This window comes from Amblyomma americanum, chromosome 11 (assembly GCF_052857255.1).
Source record: "Amblyomma americanum isolate KBUSLIRL-KWMA chromosome 11, ASM5285725v1, whole genome shotgun sequence".
NCBI lineage: Eukaryota > Metazoa > Arthropoda > Arachnida > Ixodida > Ixodidae > Amblyomma > Amblyomma americanum.
The window spans coordinates 14,895,533-14,903,254 of NC_135507.1; the positions used below are offsets into that span (position 1 = coordinate 14,895,533).

General features: G+C 46.5%; 1 protein-coding gene across 1 annotated transcript; it reads left to right on the plus strand.

Annotated features, from left to right (window-relative positions):
- The first annotated feature begins 415 nt into the window (after positions 1–415).
- On the plus strand, positions 416–5,387 carry LOC144110071 (uncharacterized). The gene is made up of 4 exons (XM_077642886.1): positions 416–505; positions 1,763–1,890; positions 3,463–3,596; positions 5,054–5,387. Exons 2-4 carry the CDS (start codon positions 1,800–1,802, stop codon positions 5,357–5,359), a joined length of 531 nt encoding a protein of 176 aa, XP_077499012.1. The 5' UTR covers positions 416–505; positions 1,763–1,799; the 3' UTR covers positions 5,360–5,387.
- Positions 5,388–7,722: the final 2,335 nt, after the last annotated feature.

A 7,722-nucleotide genomic window follows, 5' to 3' on the forward strand; every position in this document is an offset into this window, starting at 1 on the left:
GCAAGACCGTACAGAGCAGGCAGCCACAGACATCTAAGACCAAACGTCTGCTATACCTCTACATTGTTCTTTTATCTTTTTTTTTTGCATCACCTTCATGCCTACTCTCACGGCATGGTTGTGGTGCCCCGTCGCAGAGATGCACAGCTACTGCACCTTTCCTCCCCGGAGAAATCCTCCTCTCCGTGTCCCTCTGTCTATGGTTACCAACACCACGCTGTCTCCACGTGCCGACTGTGGCGTCGCCAAAGCTGCGTCGGGCGGCACAAGGAGACGTGTGCTCATATTGCGAGCAGGATGTGTACAGGCACTCCGCGCAGGCGCGGCAAGGGTGGAAAGGGAGAAGCTGCATCCGGTTTCGCGTGTAGCCACCTCGCGGCGCCTTCAGGAATTATTACACTGCAGTCGCGTTAGAAACCGCCTCCGGGGGTTGGACTCAGCGCTGGTACAAATCCGACGCTGTGATACAGGCGTGAAGAGCCGCTGACACAACCCTGCTGAGGCTGTGAGTAAGGCGATTGATCTCTTTAAATGATATCGTCAGTATACCGTGTTATTTTGAACTGAGCAGTGAGCGATTGATCACAAACAAAAACGCCCAACACGCGGCCCTAAAGTACGTGTGACGGTTGCTGTGATGTGCTGCTTAAGTTCTCACAGGATATCTTCGCTCAGGTGAAAGTCGTCATAGTTCGAGGAGTGTATTGGCGGTTCGGAAAGGGCTCCCTTTAGAGGCCAGAGGAAAGTTAGGGCGGGAGGTCTAGATTAAGTCCCGCGTTTTAACGCATGCAGCTTCTGGAGTTTGCTGCGCTTTGTGCAAGGTTTGGTTCGCGACCTGGACTGTTCAATGTATAGGCGAATCTATATGACCCTTTTGTATTTTCCTGTGTGTAACGATCACGTATTCACCATTTTGCGTTATTATGCTCGTTCGTCTTTAAGGTCTGCACCCACGCGCGGACGTCCGGTGGTCTGCGTTAATTTACTGGACTTCAGGCCGTTGTCTTCATGGCATACATCAATGTGACCTATTTCATAAGCAGGGTCTTTCAAGACACACTTTGAGCGGAGCCAATGTAGCAGCTCCTAGAAAGGTTGCTATAGGTTGGTGCATTGATTGTTCTTTGCTGAGCCATCGCCATTGAGGCTTCCAGTAACTGCTTTAGAGCGCAGCTCTTGGGCACCCGTTTGTGAATTCCGCGTCATTGTCGTCGTCGTCGGCTGATGGATGGATGGATGGATGGATGGATGGATGGATGGATGGATGGATGGATGGATGGATGGATGAATGGATACGGCTGAACCCTTTACATCGGGCGGTGGCTCAAGCCACCTAGCCATGGCGTAGTCAGCATGACACGCCACCTGACGACCGTGGCAAGCACTAGCAGAGCGAGACGCCACCTGCAACGGCGAGAGCGGAGGAATGGACAACCGGAAGATGGCTTCCACGGGAAAGTCCCGGGGGTGGCTAGCAGCGTAAAACGCCATCTGCTAGCGGTGACAGATGCGCTCAAATTTCGCATTACCGACTATAGTATTCGTCTGTCATTTTTTTTTATCGTTGGCTCACCGGTAAGTATGGCTAGGAGCTTTTGGACGTGATGAGTAAGGTGCCCTAGCACTATCTTCTTTCTCAAAATGTCTTTCAGACGTGCGTAAAAACCAATTTTGACCTATTTGAATTTCGCCTATATGAGTGCGCTAAGAAATTAATGCAAAACTGCGTTCTGTTATGATAAAGGTGTTTCGTAATTTGCAGAGTTGACCGAAGCCAGCATCTTTACCTGCGAAGTGGCATGGATTCAATTCAGAATATCGCTGTATGCATCTGCTTCATTCTCCTCTTGGTTCTGTCTCAGGTTCAGGATTCATATTTCCACGAAAAGAGTGAGTTCCGCTCTCATTGTCTCTGCATTCTTAGACAATAACCACTTTTCTTCAAACTCATGTGCGGGTGCGTGCCGCCGTTGATTCTTTGATGAACGTTCCTTTTCCAATACTACGACCTCAGACAAATTTACTGCAAGTCGAATGTGAAAACCTATTATTTTACTTTTTCTTTTGTGAATTGGCAGTGCCTTTATCCGGCAAATTAATTCAACAAGATGATTTAGCAATCCTCTCGGTCTCGTCCGCAACGATTCCACGTCAAACTCTTTGCCATTATAATCACTTTAGGCTTGAGCTATGACCAAAGTAACCAGCAGGGCGGCCACTCTCTCACTGTCGTGTTCAAAAGGAGTCATCCACATTATCTGGGTGTTTTACACCCATAACCCCGCATCGGCACAACGGGCCCTCACCGACCGCTACTTATACCTAACCGGGAACCCTGGGCGGCCTTCAAGTAACCTTGCCTCCCTCTCTTACATAGTTTTCGCTAATAAAATTAAATGCACCACTTGGTCGCTAAGCAAGCTTACACCAATGGGCATTTTGCGTCCGATCCTTCTCAGAGTAAATTACGATGTGAAAGAAGCCTTTAAAGTTAGCGATCTCTCTTGCTTAAAGGGGCTCTGAAACACCTTGCGAGGAGAGTCTATAAACTCGCTCAGTCATTACGTTCATTCGTCTTGAACACCTGGGCCAAATAATGTACTTCTACGCAGAGCAGAGCACCCACAATCGCACGCGAAAGTTGGCGAGTCCTTTCCGGCTACTTTTTCATGATCACGCCATTTTCCTTAGGACGCCGCTGCGTAATTCTGTACAGAGATGGCTATTGGTTAGATTATTTCGCGCGTCACGCAACTACCGTAGCCGCGGCAATCAACCGTTCCAGCGGGTCAGAACGCTCCCCCCCCCCCCCTCCTCCACCCTCCCCGTGCAATTCCCGCACGTGTCGGCAGCTGGACCAGCAGTACCGACCTTTGAGCATGTGAAAAGTTACGAGAGGAGAGCGAAATGCACAAAAATGCTGAAATTCAAATTTAGCTACAGATAAATCAGCTTCTACAAGAGCACAAAGAAAAATCATGCTGAAGGATATTTGTGAAGTGTCGTCTTAAACATCCCAGGAATACCGCACATTTATGGAGAGCCCCTTTATGCAAGCGGCCGCTGTGAGGTATGGCAGCCATGTTTTCGCGTGTTGCGCTAATACGCGGTGAATTGTCAGGTAGAGATGCAGTGAAGATATGGCGAGAAAATAAAGCTATGACTGAGGCAAGGATGACCGAGGTCTCTTGCGATCGATCATCACTATGAACCCCCCTCGCCCTGTTTATACGCATGTGCATAAATTAATTTGCTATTCCCTCTCCGCCAAAGCGAACTATGTTGCTTGCTGGATATAACTTCGTATCACGACGACCTTTCATACGCATTTCAATGGCCTAAATACTGCAACCTCTTCCTTGAGTGCTGCTTGAGCGTTCGACTGCACTTCACTTTGGCAAAATGCAAATCGTTTGCGGTATTCAACTAGAGTGTAAAAATGTTTCTATGCCTCAAACGCAGATTCTCCCGCTGATGAACTCATGCCTCCTGTGCCTAACAGTGTCATCGTGGCGATCATCATCTTCGGCCTCGTAATCGCATTAGAGGACTTTGCCCAGCAGTGGTACCATGATTATATAGAAACAAGGGTGGAGGTAAGTGTTTGCTGTTTACTACACTGAATTGTGCTCTACGATCAGGAGGGTGCGTGGGCACCTGAGTGGATGTGGGAAAAAAGGTTTCCTTTATATCCCCTTATTCTACCGATACAGAACGAACCAAAACTTTGCTGCACTGACGTGAGATCGGTAGTTCAAACAATGCCTCAACAGCCCAGTGTTTTTTTACCCTCAAAATTAAAAGCAAAACAGTGCACCGAGATTTTTTCCTTTAGCTAATAAGGAACTTACAGCTGCTTGAATAATTGGCTTGAGAGACGAGCAATGACCATCCAAGGTTCGAGTATTGTACTTGGACAGGAATAATCAGGTAAGCCTACTTGCCTAACGCGGCTGGTACAGCCAGCATTGGCAATGACACCCAGCGGTGGGCAGCAGCAGCCTTTAAACACAGCGGCTATCAACACTGTCAGATCCGTGCTCCAAACGATAGCGGTAAAGCCACGTGTGCCTAAGTGTATCGGTGTATCTGAGAAAGTGACAAGCTTGAAGGACTTGTAATTACATTAGGTTACCTGTAAATCGGGTCAGTGTTACTACTCGACCAGCGTATGTTTTCATTTTTATTTTGTAGTTGGTGAGAGAGAAAAATAACGGCGATATATAGCAGCGGAGTAGCACTACGTTTTATGTATAGAAGACGTCATTTCTTGTCCCATTTTTGTCGTTAACGTTACAGCGCTTTTTTTTCTCATGAAGTATGCATTGTGTGGTTTTTACAGTTTTGGGCAGCTACTGCGATGCTTAAGATCCTGCAGTGTCGTACAAGAAGTTGTCACGCACGCTTGTACAGCAGGAGCTGTTCATGGGATAACGTCCGCTAGTCAAGGACACCGCAGACGCGCGCGTCTGGTAAGGGCGTGCTCTAGGGACACGAACGCCCGAGGGATGTCATTCATGTCGCTCACGTCGGAGTTGGCAAGTGGGTTGGGTAATGATTTCCTTCAAGCATACGCTCACGCCTACACACAGTCTAAAACCACCTTCTAAGCGAGAGAGGATGTGGCGATGTGGAAACTACGGGAGAAGGGTAGTTCACAGCGTATAAAATAGACGGGGCCTCGGACACGAAGAAGGGAGAGCTTACGCAGCCATTGATAGATGGCGTTGATGCTCCGATACAAGCCTCAGTGAGTACGCAGGATGATAACACTTAGTTCGTGTATTTTTTGCACTCTTATTCAAGTTAAATTCATTTTTTTTGTTTTAAGCTGAAAATTAGCACCATTATTTTAATTTCTGGTTTCTCGTGGGTGTGTATTTTTCTTTTAGGCCTGTCCCTGAAGCGCTTGTGAATGTACACTGCGGATTGACTAGGTTCTCGGCCTCGTGGCTGCACAGTGCACAGCTGGAGAATGAGCGGACGGTAGAAATTAGGATCGCCTACCTATTTATTGTTGTCATAATGCTATCTTTCATTCGTTGTGATTTAGCGCGAAGACCCCGAGGCCGGCATTCCAGCATCTGCTGTTGTTCACTCTCAACCTCCAGCGGGGCCCCGTGCAGGAACCGGCGACCGTGTAGAAGACGCTCTTCTTCTCGTACCGTACACAACGGTACCTTCGATCTTACTGTATCCGCAAGAGCACCACGACAGAGACCAGCATGTGCTCTACTTATTGGAGTGCCACCCGGTGTCGGTCGTCACGGAGGTCCCCGCTGAAGCCGTCTACATCGGGGATGTCCACATCGGCGATGTCATCGGCACCGTTACAGGCGGCGGTACCCACAGGCAGTGAAATAAGCACTAGCACGTCTGTAGATGCCAAAAAAATGAAAAAAAAGAATGGGAGGGGGGGGGGGGGGAGTTTCTCGTTTGATTCTGCACTACCGCAGAAAGTTTCTTGTTTGATTACGCAGTACCACTGCGGAAGTCCTTGCTAACCGAAATCTTCTCGCTGATAGTAGTTCCGCCCGGTTTCGGTATTATTTGAGAACATCAGTAAAATTGTTGCAAGTATAGTTACTTTAGCTCACATGTTGGTAATCATTTCTGAGGTGGGCAGAATTTTGCCTTAAGATCGCGTTGTTCGTGTATCGAACGGCGCTTTCTGAGAACGCGAATTAAAAGAAATGTTTAAGAAGTCTACAGTCTCGTTCAGAAGTAATCAAGCCACGTATAGTTAGCTTTTAAGCTGCAAAGCGGAGCCCCTTACGGCATTCTAAAGAGAAAAAAAAGCGTTGGAAGATAGAGACGAAGGTTCTGCGCATTTTACGAAGATTTAGAACTTCAGTGATATATCTTAAGGGAACCTCAAAAACGCTTGTGTAAGAAACCATGTGGCTCGAAGAAGTTTGACCCTGCGTGCACGTATGCTCATGGTACTGATTCGAAATATTTACAAAAATATGCAGCTACAGACATTTTTTGTCCTTGCAATTAACAAAGCGGTGCACTGCTGTTTGTGGTTCAAACGTTACAATTGAACGCAGCATATGGCCGCTTCGTGCAGTGACACCATTGTAATTTACGGATAGCCCCGCCGAACGACCAGTTTCTCAGCGAAAAGAATGCGGGTTTATATACTAAACCGAGAACAGTACGTCATGCTATTTGGAAACCTGAGAACGCAATGACTGATATTGGAGCTGGGCTGATAAATCAGAACAGAAAGATCGACATTGTCACAAGCAAAAGTGTCCTTGCTTAAAAATGGCTTTAAGAGTCTCCTTATGAAGCAAGTGTTAACGCGTCAGTCAATGATTGAAAGAAGAGACGTCTATTTAAAAGCATTAATGCAGAAAAAAAAACTGTGAAATGGTGGTGTGAAATATGAGCACGGAAAGTTGAGGACACAGGAAAAAGTTCAGATATTCATCCTGAATATTCGAAGATGCGGGGACAGATGCATGCACATTGGATTGGTTTTTGCCTGTATAACATGATAGTGGATGTACGCTATGACGGTGTTTTGACTTCGTTATGTTTTCTGTTACCTTCGCCACTGGGGCTGGAAACCGCAGATGAAAGTAGCGTACTGAAAAAAAAAAAAATCGGAAGCGCATCTCTCCGAACACCTTCCAAGCATATGTAATAGTCAACTGAACTGTGGTTAGGGTCGTGGGGGTGCCAGTTTTGTACAAATCTGCCCTTTTACCACTATCATTGTTCCCGGTACTACTGAGGCGTGTGTACTTAAAAAAACGGTGTATTGTTGTCTCAGGAGTGTTCAAACATAGTTTCCTTTCGTGCAGTTTCAGAGTGCAAAGCTCGGAAACAAACACTGGCTTTTTTCATGACTTCAACTATAATCATAGATACGTTGAACTTTGCCCATAACCATTCCCTGTGCTCTGTTATAAGTCTGCTGGTAATAAAATCTGTCTGTTTCCTCAAGCGCAGTTTTTCAATACCTGTTTTCGCACTGTGATGTCAGGAGCAGTGTGAACTGCAATATAGAAAGACGGAAAAGACGGTGCCATTTTAGTTTTAAAATCATTCTGGGAGCAGTTTTCTGGTTGCACCTTTAAACATACCCATACGCTTTAGGGGTCTGCAGTTATAAAGCTTCAACTCATTCCCGACAGATGGTGCTCGTTCCAGGCTATTAAAAACATGATTACGTGTTACTTAGGGGAAAATATGAAGAATCATTGCGACCCGTTTGCACACATGCTTTCGTTAAAAGCCTCGATTATCTACATCTTGCGTTTTTTCTCTCTCTGCGTTGAGCCAGCTTTTTCTCTTATGTTTACGTGACGCATAGAAAACACCTCCTTGTCCTTGTGTATTTCTATTTGTGCGTCAAGAATTTAGTGGTTATGTAATAAAGTTGAGTAATTATCATGATTTTCAGTCAACCACTAATGATGACATTTCAATCGCCTATCGCCGACAGCGCACAGGCGCCCTCTGGACTTTTATGTTCCTCCCAAAATGTTTTCAGTTGAGTTCAGAAGCTACACATAGGGCGCTACCTATCCAGGTCATATGCTCTGCTAGAATGCCGATCTCAGTACACATTGGACTTTTCACTTAGGCGCACAAGGTGCGCCCATGACGCAACTAACGCTTGCGAAAGCGGCATCAACGAGCGAAAGCTATCGCGTGCAACCTTGTACGACGGTCATCATCATCATCATCATCATCATCATCATCATC

Excerpts from the sequence above, each read along its gene's own strand:
- LOC144110071 (XM_077642886.1), top strand. The coding sequence starts at position 1,800 with ATGGATTCAATTCAGAATATCGCTGTATGCATCTGCTTCATTCTCCTC. Across the intron at positions 1,891-3,462 it reads TTCATATTTCCACGAAAAGA|ATTCTCCCGCTGATGAACTC; the intron begins GTGAGTTCCGCT and ends CCTCAAACGCAG. Across the intron at positions 3,597-5,053 it reads ATATAGAAACAAGGGTGGAG|CGCGAAGACCCCGAGGCCGG; the intron begins GTAAGTGTTTGC and ends GTTGTGATTTAG.